This window comes from Melospiza melodia, chromosome 9 (genome assembly GCF_035770615.1).
Source record: "Melospiza melodia melodia isolate bMelMel2 chromosome 9, bMelMel2.pri, whole genome shotgun sequence".
Classification (NCBI taxonomy): domain Eukaryota; kingdom Metazoa; phylum Chordata; class Aves; order Passeriformes; family Passerellidae; genus Melospiza; species Melospiza melodia.
This window is the reverse complement of record NC_086202.1, coordinates 707,346-732,156: the sequence shown is the minus strand read 5'-3', so window position 1 is coordinate 732,156 and position 24,811 is coordinate 707,346. Positions and strand designations below refer to the sequence as shown.

Sequence of the window (24,811 nt, the reverse complement as noted above, 5' to 3'; positions counted from 1 at the left end):
GTATCCCTGCCATGGCAGGGGGTGGAATGAGATGAGATTTAAGGTCCCTTCCAGCCCAAGCTATCTATGATTCTATGATCTCTTTTTGTCCTGAATAGAGCTTAAGTTACAGCAGTGGGAAATCCATAAGGAATGGGAAAGACAAAAGTCACAGTCTGATGGCAGTGACCTCCCCTCCACCCCAACATCCATGGGGTGCCAGGGACACCCCAGCGCCCTGAGCTTGTAAACACTCGGCAAAGGAGGTTCTGAGCTCCCTGTGCTGCCGATGTCCCTTTTCCCACAGCTGGCCTGGTTGGTGCCAGCGAGGACCCAGCAGAGTCACTGTCCCTGTCCCACATCACCCAGTTGAGGTCCCTCCACCCTCTGTGGCGGCCCAAGGCTCAAGCCCTGCCAGCCGCTCCCTTGTGCAGGGAGGGTTTGCATTCATTCCCTCTGTCAGGGAGCTGCAGAGCCAGCACAGCTGTACAGGAGCAGGGCCAGCAGCATCTCTGCATCTCCCCGGTGCCAGGAGAGGCTGAGCTGGCAGGGAACCCCCCCGTGGCACCCACGCCGTGTCTGCCCCTAATTCCTTTGGACAGCTTTCCTGCAGGCTCTGGGTCAGGGACACGACGAGACGCTCCGTGCCCTTGACTGGCAGCACAGCCTGGCTCTGCAGAGGCTCTACAGAGCTTGTGTCTGCTGTGGGGATGGACCCCAAATACCTCAGCGCAGCAGTGCTGCTCAGGGATGGACCCCCAGTTCCCTCAGGACAGCAGTGCTGCTCAGGGATGGACCCCAAATACCTCGGGACAGCAGTGCTGCTCAGGGATGGACCCCAAATACCTCAGGACAGCAGTGCTGCTCAGGGATGGACCCCAAATACCTCAGGACAGCAGTGCTGCTCAGGGATGGACCCCAAATACCTCAGCGCAGCAGTGCTGCTCAGGGATGGACCCCAATCCCCTCAGGACAGCAGTGCTGCTCAGGGATGGACCCCAAATACCTCAGCGCAGCAGTGCTGCTCAGGGATGGACCCCAAATACCTCGGGACAGCAGTGCTGCTCAGGGATGGACCCCAAATGCCTCAGGACAGCAGTGCTGCTCAGGGATGGACCCCAAATGCCTCAGTGCAGCAGTGCTGCTCAGGGATGGACTCCAAATACCTCAGCGCAGCAGTGCTGCTCAGGGATGGACCCCCAAATGCCTCAGGACAGCAGTGCTGCTCAGGGATGGACCCCAATCCCCTCAGGACAGCAGTGCTGCTCAGGGATGGACCCCCAGTTCCCTCAGGAGAGCAGTGCTGCTCAGGGATGGACCCCAACTCCTTAGGGAGCAAAGGAACTGGCAGGCATGCACTGAACTATCCCCGTACTTATCCCTCGCTTTCCATGCTCACTGTGTCTTTATTTTTATTTTTATTTTGCACAGCTTCCCACTGCCACAGGGCAGGGTCAGGCCCTGGCACAGGTGCCCAGAGCAGCTGTGGCACCCCTGGATCCCTGGCAGTGCCCAAGGCCAGGCTGGACACGGGCTGGGAGCACCTGGGACACTGGAAGGTGTCCCTGCCATGGCTGGGGTGGAACAAGCTTTAATGTCCCTTGTCATGCAGACCACTCTGGAATTCTGTGGTTCTGTGATTTCCCTCATGTCCAGCACCCTGATCAGCAGCAGGATCAATTGCATCAGGTAAGAAAGACAAGGCTGGTTGGTGAGGGTCATTTGTCCCTGGCAAATTCCAGTTGTCACTGTTTAGGGTTTAGGCACAGTAGTGATGGTACAGGGCTGGCAGACACTGAGCTCTCCTGGCTGCTGTGGGCATTTCAGTCTCTCAGTGTCCCCTGCCCTGGATTTCAGGGGTTTTTGGTTTATTTTTTCAGATTTCCCTGTGTGTGGGAAGCTGCCCTCGCTCTGTGACCCTCACCTTTCCCCCCGCAGTGCACAGCCCAGCTCAGCGGGTGCCCTCGGCGCCTGGGGACACCCAGGAGGGCGCAGAAGGGACGAGTCCAGGCTCAGACATGGACTGTCTCAGCCTGCACTGCTCCTTTGAAGTGAGCAGCATCCCTGGGAGCTGTGTCTGCGCTGCCACCAGCGAGCAGCACGGTACAAGCCAGATAAATCATTCCTGCACTGAGGGCATCAAAGAGAGAAAGCGGAGATCTCCTGACACTTCCAGGGGTGTTTTATTGAGGCTAAGATACAAAATCCAGGGCTGTGTGGGGAAGTACCAAACCCCTGTGAGCCGTGGCTGTGGTGCCCTCCGTGCTGCAGCGAGGTCGGGTCCTGCCCTGTGCCCCTGCCCCTCTGCACGGATGGCAGCAGGGCCAGAGCGGGCACAGCTGTCCTGTGATGGTGTTCACAGGGGTCCAGAAGGCTGATTTATTATTTTATGATATACATTACATTAAAACTATACTAAAGGAATAGAAGAAAAGGTTCTCCTCAGAAGGCTGGCTAAGCTAAGAATAGAAAGGAATGATAACAAAGGCAGCTGTCCCAGACTCTCTCTCTGAGCCAGCTGACTGTGATTGGCCATTAATTAGAAACAACCCCATGAGACCAATCCCAGATGCACCTGTTGCATCCCACAGCAGCAGATAACCATTGTTTGCATTGTGTTCCTGAGGCCTCCCAGCTTCTCAGGAGGAAAAACCCTAAGGAAAGGATTTTCCATAAAAGACGTGTGTGACACTGTCCCAGGCCAGTGGCCGTGCCTGGGGCTCCCATCCTTGCTGAGATCCCAGCCCAGGGTGAGCAGGTACAGCTCTCCATGGAACACACACCCTGCCGGGCACCGAGAGGGGCAAACGCAATGCCTGGGGCTGGCTGTTCCCCCTCCAGCACCTGTTTATGAGCTGGTGGTCCCACAGCTCCCGTCCCACCCAGCTCTGCGCCAGCTGGCAGTGTCCCACCAGCCCTGCTTCCAGCTGGGTTCCAGAACTCCAGCGTTTGAACGCTTCCGTGCTTCCCTGCATCAATACCCTGGGAATGACACCAAATCCTTGGCAATGTTAAAAATACACATTTATTACCCCACATGTGCAATGGCTTCCGACAGTATCTGCAAAAACACAGCCTTATAACTTAAATATTCTGTGATGTGGTAAAATTGTCATGCAAGAAAATTACAGGAATGTATTAACATAAAATACAATGATATATTTACATATATCTGCACTGAAATAGTTTTTAAAAATACCCTCTCAAGGCAGCAGGATTTCAGTCCAGGGTCAAGTCCATATTACTGGTATTTTTGCTATTATTTTATTACTCTTAAACTCTTTTGGCAAGCTCTGGAGTAATAGAGAATTGGCAACAGAAGAAACATCAGGACCTGACCTGCCATTTTTCTTATGCACAAAATTCCCAGTGAAGGCTGTGGAATTCAATGCAAACACTTAAAAATATGCAACTTTGCAAAACTTTGTAACACAACAGAGATAAGAAAACAATCTCATGGCAAGTGATTAAAGGAGAATAATTCATAGGTGCCGTAGACTTTTCACAGCAGATAATGGCACACACCGTATAAATCTGTCATACAAAAAATACAGGTATTTAAATATTTATGTACAGAAAATTCCTGTGTTCTGGCTGTGGTGGAGGTGCAGCCCAGAGCTGGGACGTGGGACCAGGGCTCTGTCACGAGTTCACTGTGAGGTTTGCTCAGCAGCAGCAGCAGCAGCAGCCAGGGCTCAGCCAGAACAAGGGCACCACCACGGGCACCACAGCCATGCCCAGCCTGTGCCAGGGCAGGGCCAGGGAACACCCACGGGAGCGGCACAGGGAGCAGAGGGGATCAGAGCCCAGGACTGCTTTGTGGATGGGGTGAGCCGGACATGGGACGCCGTGGCAGGAGCCACAGACATGTGCAGGGCCAACAGGACTGAGCTGGGCTCAGCTGGCTCTGGCTCCTTACAGGGACACGGCAATGGGGACACAGGAGGGGCCCAGAGTGGGGCACGGGGGGCAGGAGCACTGAAACCCTCCACAGGGGTTCTGACAATGACAATAACTCTGAGCTGTTGTCACTGCTGCTCCTATCATTTGTCCCTTTTCCAATTGCTCTTTTCGTGCCATTTCTACTGCAGGAGCTGAGTGCAAACAGGTGGCAATGAAACCTTGTCCCCCACGGGCTCCGGTGAGGTTATGCCCAAATATTATTTATGACCAAAACCAAGCACTTCAGCGCTGTGTCCACGTGTCACTCCCAGCCAGCACAGTGACCCAGAGCTCTGTGTCCTGGGGCTGCTCTCAGGGACTCGGGTCCAGCAGTGTCCCCAGCACACCCTGGGATGCACTGCTGGGTTCCAGGGCGCTGCCCAGGCAGCCAGGACCCACCCAGAGTGATTCCCCTGGGCAGGAGCCGCTCCCTGGCATCCCCAGAAGCCCTCCTGGTTTGTGCCAGGTGCTGCTGAGCTGTGTTGCACAGAGCACTGGAGAAGGGGAGCGCCGCAAGGGGAATGGGTGAGTGACAGAGAGAGGGCTTGGGCTGAGAAGGCTCAGTTTGAGAAGCAAGCCAGCTCCTCCCCACACACACCAGCCCCCAGCACACTTGTCTCTTGTCCTAAGGAAGCAATGAAAACATCAATTACACACGTCCTGTAACTGCCAACACCTCTCCTGGCCTGACAGCTTCTGGCTGAAGAGGATGTATCTTCACACTCATCTGTGGGATGGTTTGGTCAAAAAATCAGCACTGCTCCTTGTCATTCCAATAGTCCAAAATTTTGCTGTTATTTACAGCAAGTTTCCAAATAGTGCAACGGAATTCACTGTAAAACCCTACCCACAGTGCTGGAGTAAATCACCTGCAATTCATAACTGGCTCTGCCCTGAAAATAACCATGCAACTGGAGCCAGAGCTGCAGCTCCCCTCCTCCTGCACAGCCCTAAAGAATTCACTGAAAACACGTCTCTGCACAAGTGCAGCCACACACTGATTCCCACATAAAACTGTGGGAGACACACACGCCGTGCCCTTGCCTGTGGAAGATCATTTTGTACCATTCTGCCTTTCTGGTTTGTTCATGGAAACAAAAACCGCAGCAAAACTGGTGCTGACAGAATGTGATCTGTTAAAAACACCTCCCATCCGTTTCTGCATCAGGAATGCCCAGCAGGGGTGCAAACACTGCAGCCTGCAGTGCCTGGCACAAACAGCTGCTGATGGTTGATGGTGACTGTGGTCCCACCACACACCTGGAGCAGTCCTGTGGCACTGCAGGGCTCGGGGTCACAGCAACCAAAAACCCCTCCCTCTGCAGCAGGGTCAACAACCAACACAGTGAAGGACCTGCAACAAGAACAGCAACACCCACAGCTGGAGCAAGGGAAGATTTCCCGTCTTAGTAAGAAGTTAAGACAGGTATTGGCAAATTATATACAGTACTTGTACTTTACACTGAAAATAAAGTAAATCGAAGGGTGAAATACAATATTCCTGTCTTTCATAACCAAGCAGCCTTGCAAGGCCACCCACTCTGCCTCCAACAAAACCTCAGCCTGTGATAAACTGCGTCCTCTGAGCCTGGGCACACGGAGCCAGACCCTCCAACCCATCCCACAGCTCCTCACTGCCTGCAGCAGCCACGTCAAGGAAGAAAACACTGCAAATGTGTTCTGCATCTCAAATACACATTGAACCATTACCCAGCCCCTGAAGAATCCGTGGAGTGCACACAAAACATTTATTTGCCTTGAATCTGAAGGAACTGACAGGTGACACAGGGACAATGAGGTGCTTGGGACACCCTTGTGCTGCAGGACCCAAGCAGCTGGAGGCTCCCAGGAGCTGGTGCCAGAGCCCTGGGGCTGCTCTGGTTTGCACAGGGATTACCCATCCCCAGAGCAGCATTTGTGAACAGGGAGTGCCAAAGCCAAGCTCATACCACCTCTTCGGCCTTCCTCCCTGCTCCTTGTCTCTCCCCGTGGGGCCCAAGGACATGGCTTCGTTCCTTGTCCTCTCACTGCATTAAAAACGTGTGGATCAGCAACCTGACACAAAAACAGAAAGACTAAATAAGTTGATCTCCTCCTGACAAGTTGCATAGGCCATATCTTCCCCGACAGGCAGCCATGGCCGGGGCAGTCCTGTGTGAATCTGGCTTGCTGCAGCTCTCGGGGGCAGCTGGGCTGGGCTGGCCTGGCCATCCTTGGTCCGGGGCAGTCCGGTGTGAATCTGGCTCCTGGGCTGGCCATCCACGCCACGGGCAGGGGCAGTCCTGTGTGAATCTGGCGTGCTCCAGTCTCGGGGCAGCTGCCGGTGCTGTCCGGCGGGCTCGGGTGCTCGGCGCACCTGAGGACAGGTGAGGGCGGCGGCCGCCCCGGCCTAGCTGCTGCCCGAGGAGCACACGGAGCTGCACATGTGCAGGGGCTCGGCCTCGGCCTCCTCGGTGCTCTCAGAGGCAGACACGGACTCGCTGGGCTGCTCCTGGCTCCTCTTTAGCCTGTGGGAGCGCAGGAACGGGAGTTACAGAGCTGTCCCCAAGCTGTCCCCCACTCCCTGCTCCAGAGGTGCCTACGGCACAGCCACGGAGAATGGAGTCCTCCCAGAGCTCACACGCGGGTCATGACAGAGCCCAGAGTATCAGCAAACCACACTGACCTGCTCTGAAATGCCCCGAAGCAGCCTGCAGGGCTTCAGCCCACCCAGACCTTGGCCATGAGTGCCCCAGCACAGGCAGGCTCCTGCCAAGCCCTCCTGCACAGAGCCTGCCCCACGCTCTGCTCGCAGACCCAACAGCCCCAGCCCTGGGGAAGCCGTGGCTTTAATCCAGCACTTTCACCGCCTGCTGATTCCCACCAGGACTTCTCCAACCTGAACGATCCTGTGAATCTATTCTATGTGTTAAAGATCTCCACAATCATTGAGTCCAACCCTCCTTGCCTTCATTTCCCAAAACATCATCTGCTGAAAGCAGGATGGGTGAGCAGGTGCCGCGGGGGAACGGAGGCAGTGTCACACACACGTGTTAAATCCCAGAAGTCTCTCTACAGCATATTTTATTTAATGGCACTCAATAATCCTTGATCTTGCCTCCCATTGTGGCTGGAGCCATTTTTCACACACAGGCAGACCTGAGCTCCTCTGCTGACACCAGTCACCTGGGGCTAAGCTGGCAGCAAGGTGCTCCTGGCTGTCAGCCACTGGCACTGATTCCTAAGGGAAGTCAGAAAAAAGAGCATTTTTCCATAAAAAAACACCCCACACACTCACTTCTCTCTGTTGAAGATGACAAAGTCCTGCTGGATAGCTTCAAGGCATTCCTGGAGATAGTCATTTTCCTATGGAAGAAAAACAAAACATGCATAAGCAGCCCCATCTGCATGTCAGCACTCCCAGCTGTGTGCAGGAGCCTCCAGCTGTGGGCAGGAGCCCCCACACCCCTGAACCTCAGCCCAACAGCTGGAGGCAGCAGGGCTGGTGCCATCCATGGCAGCAGTTTTCCATAAAACACAGATCACACCGTTCCTGACATAAACATAACTAATTTCTCCATGTATCCTGTATTTTGGGAGTGCTGTCAGCCCAAAGGGAGCTCAGGCAGCGTGGGGAGAGCCCAGCACACAGCCCACGTGTGGGAGCTGCTGCCTCGTGCCCAGCCTGGGGCTGTGCAGGGACAGAGGCTGAACACACCAGACCTCTGCTGCTCATCTCACTTCCCAAAGTACCCACTACTGTGAAAGTCTGATCAAACTCCCATAAGAGGATACGTGGTTGTTGGAATGACTCCCTGGGCAAACGTTTTCATCAAAACAAACCCATGGCTCCCGCAGTGTGGCAGTCACAGCTGCAACACCCGCCCAGATCCAGCCTCTCCCAGCTGCATGTTACCCCAGGGAGCACATACAGACTGCGAGCTGTCTTTGCTGTTATCCCTTGACTTGTTCTTGGCGAGCCTCTTCTTCTTCTTGTGCAGGGGCCGTGACTCCAGGATCATCTCCTCCAGCTCGAAGGTGGGGTCGCAGTGCAGGCGGCCCTTCTGCCAGGACAGGGGACACACTGGGTGAGGCACAGCAGAGACCCGGGGCCCCCTTGCCCCCCACCAAAGCTGCTCTCACAGCGGCTCCCGCAGCGCGAGGAGCAGCCCCTGCTCACGCAGGCCAGGTCCCCACTCACGTTGGGGACGAAGGCCGGCTCCACGCGCTTCTCGCTCACGTCGCTCCACACCACGCCCGAGAGCTGGGCCGAGGCCTGGATGTGCGCCAGGCAGGAGAAGCGATGCTCAGGATTCACCGTCAGCAGCTGGGAGGGAAAAGCGCTGCTGAGACAGCGCTGCACGGAGCAGCATCCCTGCCAGAGCAGGAAGGCAAGGCAGCCAGCAGCAGCCTGCATGGCCAGCTGCGGGGCTCAGCCACGCCAAGCAGCCTTTCTGCTGGGGGAAATAGAGACCTTACTGCAGGAAAAACACCCAAGAAAACGTTCTGCAGGCACCCCAGCGCTCGGGGGGGACATGGGGGTCCCCTCCTGGCTGAGGGGGCTGCTGGCACACACCTGGTGAGGATGGATTCCCTGGCAGCCCGGCTGCCCAGCAGATGGCAATGCAAACCCACCGAATGCACTGCCACAGCCTCTGCCAGCAACTCCTCATTAAACTGAATCTAATTATGCAAATTGCCCACCCAACATTAACTCATATCAGAGGCACTTATTTGCTGCCGGCAGCAGCTGCATCTTTCCTACAACAAACTCACCAGCTACTTTTCAGAGTTCTCAAGCAAGCCAGAGCTAAACCAGCTGCCCAACACATCCCAGCTTTCTGCAGCAGCAGCACGAGGAAAGCAGCAGAGCACTCCACAGAGCTGGAACCCCCAGCAGCTCCCACAGCCATGTCAGACCCTTCAGCCCCAAAGAGCAAGTGAGAGGGAGCAGCCAGTGCTGCCCTGCAGCTCCACCTCAGCTGCCATCCCAGCCAGAGGTGCTGCCTTTACAGGTGACACTGACCATGGAGAGCATGGGATGCTGGAAGGCACAATTCTAGCTCAGCTGGGAATCTGACTGTCACACCAAAACCAGACTTTTTGCTTCCCTTGCTATCAAACATCATGCATCTTATTACAGGGATAATAAACACACAGCACACATAATTAATCATAGGGTCCCAGACTGAACTGGGTTGGAAGCTCACCTTGCCATGGCAGGGACACCTTCCCCTGTCCCAGGTGCTCCCAGCCCCAGTGTCCAGCCTGGCCTTGGGCACTGCCAGGGATCCAGGGGCAGCCACAGCAACAATTCCCAGTTCCCAATATCCCATCCATCCCTGCCCTCTGGCACTGGGAACCATTCCCTGTGTGCTGTCTCTCCATGCCTTGTTCCCGTCCGTCTCCAGCTTCTCCTGGAGCCTCTTTAAGCACTTGAAGGTGCTTTAAGGTCTCCCTGGAGCTTCTCTTCCCAAGGCTTAACACCCCTAACTTTCCCAGCCTTTTGTAAATTACTATAATTACTCTTATTATTCATTGTTTATTAATACGCTGATAATTCTCCATCTAGTCCTGCCTGCACAGCAGCTGCCATCCAACCCAAAGCCACCCCAGAAGGACAATCCATCCAGCAGTCCATGCAGCTCCACCCCAGCAGGGCCCTCACCTTGCGCAGCAGCGCGACCATTTCCTTGGACCAGGCCGAGGAGTACTGCACGCTGACGGTGCTGAAGAGCTGCACCAGGGACTCCACGGGGTTGTTGGAGTGGATGTCGTACGGCCTCTGGGGACAAGAGCACAGGGGTGAGGCGTGCCCTGTCCCTCTGGGCCAGCCAGAGCACACGTGGAGGGCCGGGACGGCCGGAGCCCTACCCAGCCCCGCAGCAGCTCGTAGGCCATGATGCCCAGGGACCACCAGTCCACCTCGAAGGAATAGCCCGTCCCGCCGCTCAGGAAGGAGTGGAAAATCTCTGGGGCTGAGCAGAAAGGCACAACACACAACAGGTTATTCATTGTTCTCTACTCCAGTAGCTCGTGTCAGTCAGTGCACAGCGCTTAGGGTGATCTTCCTGCACGGCTGCCCCAGGGCAGGCTGTGTGAGGCAGGGGAGCAGCAGCTGTGTGCCTGCCCTCACTGGGAACTGGGATGGCAGCCACCTGCAGGGACAGCCCTCCCAGCACAGGACAGCACAGCCATGGGCCCCAGCAGACACCGAGCGCAAGGCTGGAGCCAGAGAGGGATGGGGAGTGCAGGAGGAGGAGGCTGGATGGGATGAGGAGGGCAGGGCAGGATGGAGGGGACTGGCCAGGATGGACAGAGGGCAGGCCAGGACAGGACAGGATGGGAGGGGGTGACATTCCAGCCCCTATGCCTTCTCACTGGGAGTTCCCCTTCTCAAACAATTGGGCTCTGCTGAAGCACTTGGACACGAGCACCAATGTCCTAAATTAACTGGAGGGCCCTGGCTGGGGCAGCGTGTGCTGAGCACACAGAACATGACACAGGCACCAGGGCAGTGATTGTCTCTTACCCATGTATGGCTTTGTCCCAGCCAATGCTGTCGCTCTTTCCCCGTCCCTAATGATGGTTGCAATATTAAAATCTGTTAAATGGGCATGACCTTAAATAAAGACACATTTTAAGAAGGAATTAATGGCAGTGCAGTGTCAATGCAGAGTCAGAACACATTTGTTTCATAAGCTTCTGCCCTCAGACATAGTAGCACAGACACGGGCAGGTCAGGGTCAGATCCCATGGATCCCAAAGGTTTCCCAGGATTTGGGCTGGCCAGTGATTGAAGGGTAGGCAGCTTTGGGTTTTGATTTTGAATCAGACTTGGAGCTAGCCAGCAACCCCCAGCAGCTTCAGCACTGGCCAAATTGCTCTGGCCAGAAGCTACAGGAGTGAAAAAGACACCAGGGAAACACAACACTATCACAGAACCACAGAATGCTTGGGTTGGAAAGGACTAAAAGATCATCTTGTTCCAAGCCCCTGCCATGGAGCTTCCACTAGACATGGGTGCTCCAAGCCACTGAAACCACTGAACTGCAGTGACTCCAAGTTCCCAGGGCTGAAGTTGGGCTGACCACAGATCACTGGACAGGCCAGCTGGGTGACCCTCCCCACATTAAAAACCACAGGGATGTTCAGGCAAACATGATCCAGTAAAAGCAGAGCAGCTTTTCCCACACTTTCCGCAGGTAAAAAGATATCCAGTACCTGGGACAGAATCTGTCCCTGGAATGAATGAGGGAGCAAACAAAGAGGAGCAGAGTGATCCTACCTTGTTCATCGAGGAGGATGTTGTCTGGTTTTACATCTCTGGGAAAAGAAGGAAGATTACAGCAGATGGAATCTCAGTCAGACCAGGGATGAGACTCAATGACAAAAATCCTGCAATTGTTTGTCTATCAAAAGTTAGGAACAAATTAAACAAAAATATTCTAAAATAAGGCAAGTCCCTTCATGATGGACTAGAAATAAGCATTTCCTGGGCAACTTGGTGAAAAACTGGAAGGATTAGACTTGTTTAGGAAGGAAAGAAATTCCCAAGGAAAAGGAATAACAATACTGGGGATATTTGTGTGAAGCCCTGGATGGCTTTAACACCTGCCCGGAAATGTTCAGTGCCCAGTGAAGCGTCAGACTCCCTCTGGGTGGTGGAGGCAGGACCAGCCAAGGGGGATCCGGGAGCAGCACCATGAGCACCCTGGCCAGCAGGGTGGTGCACAGGCCCAGCAGGGCTGTGGAGTTACCTGTGGATGATGTGCTGGCTCCGCAGGTAGTCCAGGGCCAGCGCCATCTCACAGATGTACAGTTTGACTGTCTCCTCAGTGAACTGCACGTTCTGCTGCAGGTGGTAGCGCAGGTCGCCTCCCAGGAGCAGGTCCACCACCATGAACATGTCCTCCTCATCCTGGAAGGAATACCTGCAGCACAGGGGAGGGGCTGAGCCTCCCAGGGCTCACAAACCCAGCCAGGCTTTTCTCCTCTCCTTATCACACAGCTCCAGGGAGAACTGCACACGGCCCCACCAAGGGCACAGAATCCCAGAATCGTTTGTGCTGGAAAAGCTCTTTCAGACCTTCGATGCCAACCATTTCCAGCCCTGCCAAGGCCACCACTGCCCACATCCCCAGCTGCCACAACCACATGGCTTTTAAATCCCTCCAGGGGATTTAGAAGCCATAGGGACTCCGCCACTGCCCCAGGCAGCTGTGCCAGAGCTGGGCAGCCCTTTCGGATATAAAATTTTCCCTTACATCCACCCTGAGCTGCCCTGGCCCAGCCTGAGGCCGTTCCCTCTGCTCCCGTCCCTGTTCCCCCCGGCTGTGCCCTCCTGGCAGGAGCTGTGCAGAGCCACGAGGGCCCCTGAGCCTCCTTTGCTCCAGGTGAGCCCTGCCCAGCTCCCTCAGCCCCTCCTGGGGCTCCAGCCCCTTCCCAGCTCTGTTCCCTGCCCTGGACCTACTCCAGCTCCTCAGGGTCCTTGCAGAGTTGGGCCCAAAACTGAAGATGTAGCTTTGCTGCTTGCACCTTCACAATCAAGTAGGTCCAGCTCAAGATGCTTGCTTGTTTTTTAAATCAATTCCTACACTAAGCAATGTTTCCCTGAAAGAGATGAGTATCCCAGGTGATGTCCCCCTGCTCACCCTGTCACTGTCCTGAGCAGCTGGGCCATGTCAGCCCACCAGCACAGAGCTCAGGCTCTGCCAGCCAGACACTTCAGGGAAACTTCACATTTTCAACTGCAAACAATCTCATGAAACCTACTTAAAATATCTCAGCCTATCTTAAAGATGAATTGGAAAACACAACTGCTAATTTAACCAGATAAATCAGGAAAAGAGATTTATATTTACTGTGGAGTAAACCGCCTCTCTAAATCTGCTGTGGGTCCCACAGGAGACTGACAGCAGTGGGGATACACCAAACAACGCTCATTGTTATATTTGGTGACTGCACTTCCAAGAAAAGAGTATGTGGGATTGTATAATACTTATGAATCACTCACTTCTGCTCCCATCTTAAATGTAGGTTTATTCTAAAACTATGAGACTAAAGGGTTCGCTACGAGAACAAATTCTCTCCAGAATTTCATTGCTTGTCGGGAAAAACATTTGCAATTGCTAAGAAACGGAAGAATATCAATATTAACTCAATTGGCTATTCTGGAGCAATGGATCAACAAAACAAATGTGCCACATCACCCACTCCCATCACTTTGGGTATAAAACTTCCTCAATTTTTAGAAGTCTCCCCCTCCCCACCAGGCTGGCTCACATGCAGCACTGCAGGAGGGGAGGGGACCCTTCACTGGGCAGGAAGGCTGAGAAAGGACAGATCACTGGAGCAGGGAGTCCCAAGGCCTCTGCCTAGGGCTCACCCCAAACTAACCAATGACACTGGGATACAATGCTCTGCTTTCTAAAACTGTATATTAGTTTTTCCTGCAAAATTTGATAACGATGTGTCTGAGCTCCAAAGGAATGTGTTTGATTTGGCCAGTGAGTGTGATGTAAAGTGCGCCAAGGGATGCTGGTGGGCTGAGGGGTCGATGTGGTTGTAGGGCAGATGAGACAGACTGCAGCCTTTGGCACTGCCTAGACAGGATACTTTTCCCAGGCATTGCCAACTCAAGCTATTTGTTAGATTTCAACCTGATTTTAAGAATGTTTTCTAAAACTAGATGTTGCTCAGTAATGAGGATATTTCTGCCAGTGCACACAGAGTGAAGTCATTATTGAGCAACTTGAAATGCCAGTATTTGTAGTGATCTGCTGCTGAAAAAGTTATGAGAGCCCCTGGGATTATCGGGTGTGTGGCTCTGCGAGGCTGGGGAGGGGATGGGGAGGGAGCTGCTCACCAGAGATTGACCAGGAACACGTGCTCGATCTCCTGCAGGATCTCCAGCTCTCGGAACACGTTGCGCACCTCATCTCTCTCAATGCACTGCTGCTTGTTCATGTACTTCATGGCGTACATCTTCTCCGTGTCCCTCTTCTGCACGATGCACACCTGGGCACGGAGGAGAAAACAGTCAGGAGCACGTCCCACATCCACATCTGCTGCTCTGGGAGCCGAGAGCACTCTGCTCAGCACCTCACCCCCCACACATCCCTGATCCCTAGGCGGGCACTCGTACCTACGGACAGCAGCATGCCTGCTCTCGGTGTTGTGCCCAGCTGGGGAGTGTGTGGGCTCTGCTCCAGCCCACTGCCCATCGGACACTGCAGCTGCCTCCAGGGCATGATGGCTGGTCCGGAGAGCTTTCCAAAGGGACAGCGCTTCCAACAACTGTGTGGGAGCTGTGAGACACCTCTGGGCTCACTGTGCCCGGATGGACAGCAGCGACAGGCAGCCACAGCCACAGGGTTCTGTGCCAGCCTCGCTGCCCCGCTGCTCACACAGCACAGTCTGCAGGGCAGCTCTCACCTGGGCTCCCAAAGGGGACAGTAATCCCTTCGGGCAGCAGAAAGTGACCAAAATGCAAAGTGGTTACAACAACAAAGACCTGGTCTGGAGGGATACCCAGGTCTGTCCTTGAGCCCTGCTCTGCTGTGGGCACAGAGCCCCTGGGCCAGCACAGAGCCCCTGGGCTTGCACCGAGCCCTCGGGCCTGTCCCCGGAGTCCCTGGGGTGGCATGGAACCCCTGGGCTGACATGGAGCCCCTGGGCTGGCACCGAGCCCCTGGGCTGGCACCCAGCCCCTGGGTTGACATGGAGCTCCCGGGCTGGCACCGAGCCCCCAGGCCTGTCCCCAGAGCCCCCAGGCTGACATGGAGCCCCCGGGCCAGCATCAAGCCCCCGGGCTGGCACCGAGCCCCCAGGCTGGCACCGAGACCCCGGGCCTGTCCCCGGAGCCCCCGGGCTGGCACAGAATCCTCGGGCTGACAAGGAGCCCCCGGGCTGGCACCGAGCCCTGAGCCCCTGGTCTGACATGGAGCCCCCGGGCTGGCACCGAGTCTTAAGCCCCCAGGCTGGCACCGAGCCCCCGGGCTGGCACCGAGCCCCTGGGCTGGCACTGAGCCCCGAGCCCCTGGGCTGGCCCTGCCACCCCCCTCAGCTCTGCTAATGACACCTTCATTACCAAGGTGACTGCTTTCCCAAGAGCTAATTAGCTATCACGGTAACTCTTTAAATTACTAATGGCATGTCTACATCTGCTATAATTATGCCTGCCCTCTGTTAATTATCAGCCCTGGCAGTAATTAGGATGAGCTGGATATGCTCCCTGGGCAGCTCGGCCAGGGTGAGCAGGCAGAGAGCGGGTCCTGCTCACACTGAGCGGAACACGGAAAGGGAATTTCTGTGGGTGGCAGGGAACCGAGACAGGTGGGAGCCGCAAACGCTCCGTGCCTCTACGCGCTGCCACTAATAACCATGTGCAAGTGCTGATGGTGCTCGGTATAATATCATCAAGGACACGCTGCCGCCAGGAGGTGACAAAATAATGGCTGGTTATCGTTAGCCTGATATACCCCCTAATTAGCGATGCACAGGAATTACCGCGATTATTTTCCGCTGTCGTTACAACTGCGGTGAGAGCTGGAAATCAGCTGTTGCCATCACTCTCTGCACACCTCAGAGCTCACGACAAGGGCACCTCGTGGGCAGAGCGACCTGAGCTGCTTCCCTGCGTCTGGACCCCTCCGGTGCCCATGGGCGAGCAGAGTCAGCTCAGCTGCCACAGACTGTTCCAGATACAAAACATAAGGGAAAACCTTCTTCATGCAAACTTAATAATAATAATAAACGACCTACCACATGCACACACCACCGGCAGGATCCAGCCCCTGCCTAGAGCAGGCTGAATTGGTTGTACGTTCAATAAACCAGGCAAAAATATATTTTATATATTCTTTGAGCAGCAAAGCCCTAACAATTTTCCTTTAAAACATGGTCATTGCTGTAGAACTGCTCTGGAAACAATCCAGTCCTCTGGGTAACAGCCATCAAGGCGCTGAGCAACATTCTCCCCTGATGTCGGCTTATTCCACATTACTGCTGGAAGCTCATTAATTTCTAGGTCCTTTACTTTTTAGGTTGTGACTTGCTGTACCTTAATGAGTATTACATGTTATTCTGATGTCATTTGTCTCTTGTTTCTCCACAGTGAAAATGGGAGCCCAGCATAATAAATGAGAAAATGATGAAAACTTCATGTACTCTGTAATTATGATAAACAGTTTTCTGCAATGGAACAGCATCACCTCCACTCAGAGCAGCACCAGTTCCGGGCACTCTGGGAATGTTTGTTCTCTGATTTCTGTGAGAAAAGTGGATGTCAGTGGAGAGGCTGCCCTGCAGCTGAGCCCATGGCGTGAGCAGGGGCTGCCCTGTGCCCATGGGGCTGCCCGAGGGCACAGCGAGCCCTATGGACAGCTGGGCAGGGCACAGAGAGCCCCAGGGACAGCTGGGCAGGGCACAGTGAGCCCCAGGGCACATGGACAGCTGGGCAGGGCAGAATGAGCCCCGGGGACAGCTGGGCAGGGCACAGAGAGCCCCATGGACAGCTGGGCAGGGCAGAATGAGCCCCAGGGACAGCTGGGCAGGGCAGAATGAGCCCCATGGACAGCTGGGCAGGGCAGAATGCGCTCCATGGCCCATGGACAGCTGGGCACAGCACAGAGAGCCCCAGGGACAGCTGGGCAGGGCACAGAGAGCCCCATGGACAGCTGGGCAGGGCAGAATGAGCCCCATGGACAGCTGGGCAGGGCACAGAGAGCCCTATGGACAGCTGGGCAGGGCAGAATGAGCCCCATGGACAGCTGGGCACGGCACAGAGAGCCCTATGGACAGCTGGGCAGGGCAGAATGAGCCCCATGGACAGCTGGGCAGGGCAGAATGCGCTCCATGGCCCATGGACAGCTGGGCAGGGCACAGAGAGCCCCATGGACAGCTGGGCAGGGCAGAATGCGCTCCATGGCCCATGGACAGCTGGGCAGGGCACAGAGAGCCCCATGGACAGCTGGGCACGGCACAGAGAGCCCTATGGACAGCTGGGCAGGGCAGAATGAGCCCCATGGACAGCTGGGCAGGGCACAGAGAGCCCCAGGGACAGCTGGGCAGGGCAGAATGCGCTCCATGGCCCATGGACAGCTGGGCATGGCACAGAGAGCCCCATGGACAGCTGGGCATGGCACAGAGAGCCCCAGGGACAGCTGGGCAGGGCAGAATGCGCTCCACGGCCCAGGGACAGCTGGACAGGGATGCTGTGTCTGCAGCACAGCCACCAGCAGGTACTGATCACATCACACCGCTCTTGGTCGGGGTCTCACTCGGGTCAAACCAACACCAGGAGCAGTGCTGGTGCTGCCTGGCTGGGCTCAGCCACTCGGTGCCCCTGCCACAGGCAGCGACCATTCCTAAAGTGCCCCTGCTTACAGACATGCATCAGTGTGTTTGTGTCCCCAAAATGGCAGTGACACAAAACGTATCTTTTTCTTTTTGTGCTTCTCTGTTCATGCATCAGTTCCTGGGGAAGGAATAAACATCTATTTGGTCTCAAGTCAAGAGTGCGTTTTTTAAATTAATCCATTTTCAGGCAAGTCTACAATGCAGAGCAAGGCAAGAAGCAGAAATGACTGTGTCCTCGTTCTGCACATTGCAGCCACACAAAGGCAGTGTTTGGTGGTTAAATACAGCCATTAGGAGAACGAGTGGAACGGAGCCAGCCCTGCGAGGCAGAAGGCGGGCAGCAGCTGGGAGCGGATTGCTCAAGACACGGCACATAAAAGCTTTCCCAGAGCCCCAGATACCCGGGCATGTGTGCAGCTGCCCATCCCGCAGGGACGGCTGGAGCCCCCAGCCACGACTGCAGCCAGGACAGGGACGGGCGACAGCTCCCGGCCCCCTTCAGCCCCGGGCTGAGACAGTGACAATATCTGTGCTGCCACAGTGACATCACCTGTGTAATCCCAGTGACAATACCTGTGCTGCTATAGTGACATCACCTGTGCTGTGCCAGTGACATCGCTTGTTCTATCCCAGTGACAACACCTGTTCTATCCCAGTGACATCACCTGTGTTATCCCAGTGACATCGCCTGTTCTATCCCAGTGACAACACCTGTTCTATCCCAGTGACATCACCTGTGTTATCCCAGTGACAACACCTGTGCTATCCCAGTGACAATACCTATGCCATCACAGTGACAACACCTGTGCTGTCACCCCAGCTGGCAGCTCTGCTGAATCCCTACCCTTCCCAGCCTGGCACACTGCCTCCAGCAGGCTCTGCCTTTTCTCCTTTAGAAATCCAATAACTTCTTGCCCTGCTGATTCTGAAGGAATTCATCAGGCTGAAATCCCCTCTCAGATGAGAGGTCACCTAATCATTTGACCACATGTCCTGAGTTAGCCTTGCTATGCAGGGACAGCAGAGTGTTCCTGGGCTCAGACAAAGCCATTCTGGGCAGGATCCATGCAGCTGGTAAACAGTGGGGATGGCTCTCCCTGGGCTGCACAAAGACCTTTTTTCGTCCTGCATTTGCAGAAGTGACACAAAGTGAAGGCACTCGTGGCCCCTGAGGGACGTCACCGTCACGGCTGGTGACAAACCCACAGCTGACTCAGGGATCTGTCTTTGGGTCTGAACTGGGAGCACTGGGTCTCCTTGAATTTCTGCTCCTTTGGCTTCTGCCTCTGTAAGACGAGAGCGATGCCCTGTAATCCTCCCACACACGGACACTGTTGACTGCAGCTGAGCCACGGGGACATTTCAGTGTACAACCTGGATTTCACTCTTGTTTTCAGAGCAGAGGCAAGGCTCAGAGCCAGCCAACACTACACACCTACATCAAACACCTTAATCTCCCCCAGTTCTGACCTGCAGCCACTGCTCTAGTTTATAAAAATGCTTCTTTGCAGTGGTTACACCTTGCCCACATATACTGATTTCTCCTCCAGCTTCTGCTGGGTGTTTATCCCTCCCTGTTTTCCCCAGTATCCACAGAACTGCCATTTACCAGAAAGACAGAAAATTGAAATGAGGAGCATTAACATGAAATTGCCCATGGCACCCAGAAGCATCAGCAGGCTCTGGGACTGCGTGGGGAGAGAAGTCTCTGCTGTGGGGGCAGCACAGCAGCAGCCTCGGGGTGCTGGGGACACGGGAGATTTGTAGCCTCTGGAAGAAATGAGTCTTTCATCCTGAAGGACCAGAAGCAGTGAGAAGGCACTTAGCATGATGTAGAAACAGCTCAAGCTTTTTTGACACTGATTTCATTTTGAGCACTACATTTTACTTTGGAGACAAACTGCAAGGGCAAGGATAAGCTGGACAATTGTGTTCACTGGTTTTCTGAGCTTGTTGAGCAAAGAGTAAAGCAGGTGAGAAGGGCTTTATTGCACCTGCGCACTGCTGAAAGGATAACCTCAATACTGACTTCTAACAAGTTCATCTCCTTTAGCCAAGCTCTCTTGAATGGCTCAGCTCCTACACCAAGCCATTTTTCACTTTTCCCAGGGTTTTCATCCTTTAGAAAGTGGCTGGAGGGAGATCCGTGTCACCCAGCATCCCCAGGTCCCCTCTGCCTTGCTCTTGTAACAAGAATTGCAGGCAGAATCTTGCCAATTATCTATTAAAAAAAAAAAATTAAACTCTCAGCTGCTATCAGGAAAGCTGCAAACAGGGATCACTGTTCTGGGCATGGCCACAGCTGCACAGGACACAGAACTACTTCCCCTGGCATTCAAATGCATCTTTGTATCTATATTGTATTATAATGGTGCTGTTGGCAATTAAAATACAACCCTTCACTGGTAATTAGCATCTATGTAACACTGGTAATCAAAAACTTCATAACAATTTGTTCTACAATCCTCACAAATATCAAGATAAAATCAGCTAATCCAATTATTTTCTAGGCATAGCCAAGAGAACAAAGCCTACAGCTGTCTCTCAGGTGTATCTGCAGTGACACGATTGAGTGGCAGGGATTCACCCAGCACACGAGCCATGGGCACAGCTGGATGAAGCTGCTGGAAGCATCTCCCACAGGCACCCCAGGAGCAGCTCCCTGCACCAGCAGGCCCAGAAGGGGCAGGCAGTCCCTCAGGGATGCTGCTGGTCCCTCAAAGGGGCTCCCCCTCCACAATGCTGGCCCAGAGCTTGGTGCCATGAGCACCAAGAGAGATGCAAACACTGATGGATACCAGCACCTGCAGCCCCTCTGCATCCCCTCAGGACTGTCCTGGGAGGGAGCTCTGGGCACAGGAATCCTTTCACACCTACCCTTAGCGGGCAAGGGGCCCAGTAACACCCAAGGGGACTGTGGCACCATGTCCTGGCCCGGGGCTGCAGCTGCACACAACCTGCCCGTGACAGCGACACTCGCCCCACGCTCAGCGGGGACACAGAACACAGGTAACTGTGTGACCCTGAATAAAAACTGACTCTGAATCAACCCAAACCCTCCACTGCTTGACTGCAGAGCTCACTGAAGCAGCACTCTGTCCTGGAGCAGCTCTGCCAGCAGTGTCCCTGGCAGTGTTCTCTCAGCCATTGTCTCCAGCACACAGAGACCCGTCTGCAGGAGCAGGACATCTGCTGCCATCCCCACCTCCCCATGTGCCAGTGACCCAGCCCAGGGGACACCAACATGACAGGGCTGCTGCCTGTGACAACAGCACCCCTCAGTCTTTCCATCCAGCTCCCAGAAGGGTTGGGATGGAAGGACCCCAAACCCCCCAGTGCCACCCCAGCCATGGCAGGGACACCTCCCACTGTGCCAGGGTGTCCCAATGTCCAGCCTGGCCTTGGGCACTGCCAGGGATCCAGGGGCAGCCACAGCTGCTCTGGGCACCTGTGCCAGGGCTGCCCACCCTGCCAGGGAACAATTCCCAATTCCCAATATCCCATCCAGCCCTGCCAGGGAACAATTCCCAATTCCCAGTATCCCATCCAGCCCTGCCAGTGAGCAATTCCCAATTCCCAATCTCCCATCTGAACCTCTAAAGTTGCAGTGGTAGCCAAACAAGAGGGACCCTCAGGGGCCATGCTCCAAGTACAAGGTTATCAGCTTGACAAATCTGCCTTCACATCTTTAAGTGCTGATTTTGTTTCCATTTCCAGACACCTTGCCACGTTTCACTCCTTAAGATATTTTTCATGGAGCCTTACAACTTTAGTTTTTCCCTGTTGAAAAGCTGTGCTTTTCCACAGGATTGATGGACTCATCTGTCAGAACACCATAAATCATTAAAATCCCTTTTATGCAGCACTGCTGTTCGCTGCAGCCAAGTTGTAACAGCAGCTGATGAAACTTTTATTCACAGCAAGCCTGTTGGTGTTTCCAGGTCGTGTCAACACTTCCATAAAAAATCTCTTTCTCAGCTGCTTATGCTAGAGCCAAAAAAGTCTTCTGACCCAAAATAACACCTGCTGTTCCCAACAGCCCTTCAGTGTGCTGTGTATCGGAGGATCACAGACTCCCAGACTGGCCTGGGTTGGAAGGGACCTTAAAGACCACCCAGTTCCAGCTCCCTGCCACGGCAGGGACCCCTTCCACTGTCCCAGGCTGCTCCAAGCCCAACTGGGCTTGGATGCTTCCAGGGCTCCAGGGGCAGCCACAGCTGCTCTGGGCAATCTCAGTGCCTTCAATCTTGAGTGCTAAGGATGTGTTTCGGTGCTTCTGAGCCTCCCTGGGGCTCAGCAGCCCCCTGTGGATCTGTGTCCCCTCTGGGTGTGCCCACACTCTGTGCAGGCAAAGGAAACCACATGTGCAGGTGCAGCTGGAGTGGCTCAAAACACGGGAAAAGCTAAGCATGTCCATGGTTTTGTTGGTTTTTTTTTTTTTTCCAGAATGAGCCTTATTCTGTTTCACTCACACAAATGGGACAGCCAGCACACTGAAACTATGTCAGGGAAAGCTCTCCTCATTGGCACCCTGCAAATGGGGCTGAGGCATCTATCCGGGAACATTTCCTCATTTCCCTGCAAGGAATCATGGAACGGGGCTGCAGAATGGTATCTACAGGGCCTGAGTCCTGACTTAATGCCATTTGAGGTGGTTCAGAGCAAGCATTTCCCTTTAATGTCACGCTGAGAAAATAAGGTCCCATCAGACATTAAGCAGATGTTTCTGTAATTGAGTTTGGATATGGGGGATTATTTGACTTGAAGCTCCAAAACACGTGTAGATTTCTCTTCCTCAGGAGAGACACTAATCCAAATAAACAAGGAGAAACTGCAGAAGTGACAGCAGAGAGCCCTAAAGAACAAAAAGGAAAGAGAAGTGGTTTTCCTTGCTTTTACTTGTCCTGGTTCTCCACCTCTCCCCCTGCACACCAGCTGAGCCCCATCACCAGCAGACACCCCAAACCTGGCGTCTTCCCTCAGGGCTCAAACACAAATGCAGACATTTGGGATGCCCCTCTGGCCACAGCCCTGAGCACATCTCTGGTGGGGCACGGGGTGATTTGCTGACCCCCAGGCCACAGAGCAGCCCCTGAAGGGCACAGGGGCCATGCTGGCACCATGAGGGAGGAGCACAGCCCAGGAGATGTGTTCTGGAGCTGTCACACTGCCTACAGAAAGGCTGTCAGGCATCCACATTCTGTCTGGCTTTAATCACATGCTCAGAGATCTCTACTGGGCTTTTCTTTCTCAATAATTAAAGTAGAACGATGAAAACTCAGACCAACCTGCAGAGATCCCTGAAGACACTGTGACCCATCTTTCTGCCTTTTGGGTGGATCCAAACCTGGATCCAGCATTTCCTCCAGCTCAGCAGCACTCCATAGATTTATATGAGCACCTGGACCCCTGTGCACAGCCACAGCTAACGAGCACTGTCTGAATAAATCGTGCAATGTTTTCCTGTGGGCGACACACATTTTGAGTTATGTCTAGTATTTGGAGCCATCCCTCCTTATGGCCATGACTACATTCTGTGATAGGCTGGTTAAAGAGGCAAAATGATTTGTTTTAGCTACATATTTGACAGATATTGGGAACAGAAAGAAATCTAATTACTTCCAACGAAGATTGGAGGGCCTTATTTAATCTGTGAACGTAAATTGACGTTGAAGTTCCCTGACCCCAAGGCAAGAACACTGGCTGCGCTATTTTGAAAAGCCTCATCACTCATCCTGACCCGGCCCTGATGGGCACTGGCACTGAGACCCAAGTGGCCCCAATGTCCTCGTTTGTTTGTGCTGCTGCCACAACACGCCCCCAGGCACCAAACTTCGCTTCTGTGCTGAAGGAAACAAACACAGGTCTTTCTTTTCAGCCAAGAAAGGAGGGGATACTCGTGTTTCACAGTGCAAAACCCTCAGGAGGAATCAGTGCCACTTGCAGCCAAACGCTTGATTTTCCCTTGGCAGAAACTTGCTCCGTTGAGCTGGTGCTTAGCACCAGGCTGCACAAAGGGATCAGCTGAAAGGGCAGCTGTGGAGGCTGGGCAGGTGGAGATCCCTGCCAGAGTGAGGGCACAGGGCTGCGGTGAGCCTGGCCACGAACCCCCTGCCCCTCCTGGCTGCTCCCCTTCCCCTGCACTGCAGCCGCCCACCAGCCGAACCCCAGCAGGCACTGCCTGGCCCCAAGGAGCCTGCACAAACCTCGTGAGCCTTTCTATCACACCCACCAAACAGCACTCCACTGCCTCAAGCTACCCAGACAAAGAAATGCACTTTATATTCCTCCATGTTTCCAAGGATAGGACTCCTCTGCCCAGGAACACCCTGCAAATGTCAGAATCTCCGAACCACAGGATGCCTTGGGTTGGCAGGGATCCTAAATCGCACCCAGTGCCACCCTGCCATGGCAGGGACACCTCCCACTGTCCCAGGTGCTCCAACCTGGCCTTGGGCACTGCCAGGGATCCAGGGGCAGCCACAGCTGCTCTGGACAATAACCTTACCCTGACAAGCCCAAAGACAGCAGCAGGGGCTAAAATCGAGTTCCAGAGCAGAGCAGAGCTGATCTGAGAGCCTGAGCATCAGCAGACCCCCAGAGCCCTGCATGGGCACACAGGGGGCACCATCCCACCATGGGTGAGGGCTGCCTCCTGGCAAACAGCGCTGCTCCAGCTGGGCTGGTGCTGGGTAATCCTCACTGTGGTTTGGTTTCACTGCACCACTTGCTGTACATGAACAGATAAGTATTGCATACTGCACAGCCCTTTGTTGAGAGGAATTTTTAGCACTTACTTTTAAAAACAATTTTTAGATCAAAAGTAATAATATGGCACAACAATCTTACTGCAACTCCTTGAGAAAACGACAGGAACAGAAGGAATCTCGATGAATTTTGGACATAAATAGTAAGTAAACGGGAGGTGAGGGTGGAAAGCAGAGACACAAAAGGCTTCTGTTCAATAAATATGGTTTCCTTCCATACTCTTCTTTCTTTAAAAATTCTCATGGACTTACACTCCAGAGTGCTCTTCCAAGGGAGGTAGAATCCCTGACCATACAGATAAAATATAGTCTATCCCAAATGTGACAGGTCAGTAAGAAGAAAAAAGTATTAAGAAAAAATAAGAAAAGCCAATTTGCAATTGTCAAAGTGATCCTCTACTTACAGTTTCATTTCAGAGAACAAAATGGCCAGTTGGTACAAAAATGGAAAGCACTAAATTTAGAATTTGTCAGCATTTTCAATCCTGATATTTTAATTTTATGGAACTATTGAAACAGACGTGATTTTGCTGTGCACATTGCATAAATAACAATGTCCAGGCCTTTTCAGCAGGTGAGTCTTGCTGGGTTGCACCTGAGGGCCCTTCACCCCAGGCTTGGCAACAGCACCACGGATGGACAGAGCAGGGGGAAGGAACCCAGACCCACCAAAAACCACAGCCCAGTACCCATGCTTCTCCCAAAGCTGTCTGTGTTTCCTGGCTGTGCTCTCAGGAGCCCTTTGCAGTGACAGCCTGAGCAGGCTGACCCTTTGGGGCCCA

General features: G+C 53.9%; 1 protein-coding gene across 2 annotated transcripts in view; it reads right to left on the bottom strand.

Annotated features, from left to right (window-relative positions):
* Positions 1-5,648: 5,648 nt before the first annotated feature.
* STK32C (serine/threonine kinase 32C) overlaps positions 5,649-24,811 on the bottom strand; it is a 63,574-nt gene continuing 44,411 nt past the window's right edge. For both annotated transcript variants that reach the window (XM_063162933.1, XM_063162934.1), the window contains 10 exons: positions 13,769-13,920; positions 11,661-11,834; positions 11,189-11,226; positions 10,433-10,522; positions 9,775-9,878; positions 9,569-9,685; positions 8,102-8,227; positions 7,833-7,964; positions 7,199-7,266; positions 5,649-6,428 (listed from right to left, as the gene is read on the bottom strand). In XM_063162933.1, the coding sequence (XP_063019003.1) occupies positions 6,311-6,428; positions 7,199-7,266; positions 7,833-7,964; positions 8,102-8,227; positions 9,569-9,685; positions 9,775-9,878; positions 10,433-10,522; positions 11,189-11,226; positions 11,661-11,834; positions 13,769-13,920 (1,119 nt within the window). In that variant the 3' untranslated portion in view covers positions 5,649-6,310. The remainder of the gene's footprint in view (positions 6,429-7,198; positions 7,267-7,832; positions 7,965-8,101; positions 8,228-9,568; positions 9,686-9,774; positions 9,879-10,432; positions 10,523-11,188; positions 11,227-11,660; positions 11,835-13,768; positions 13,921-24,811) is intronic.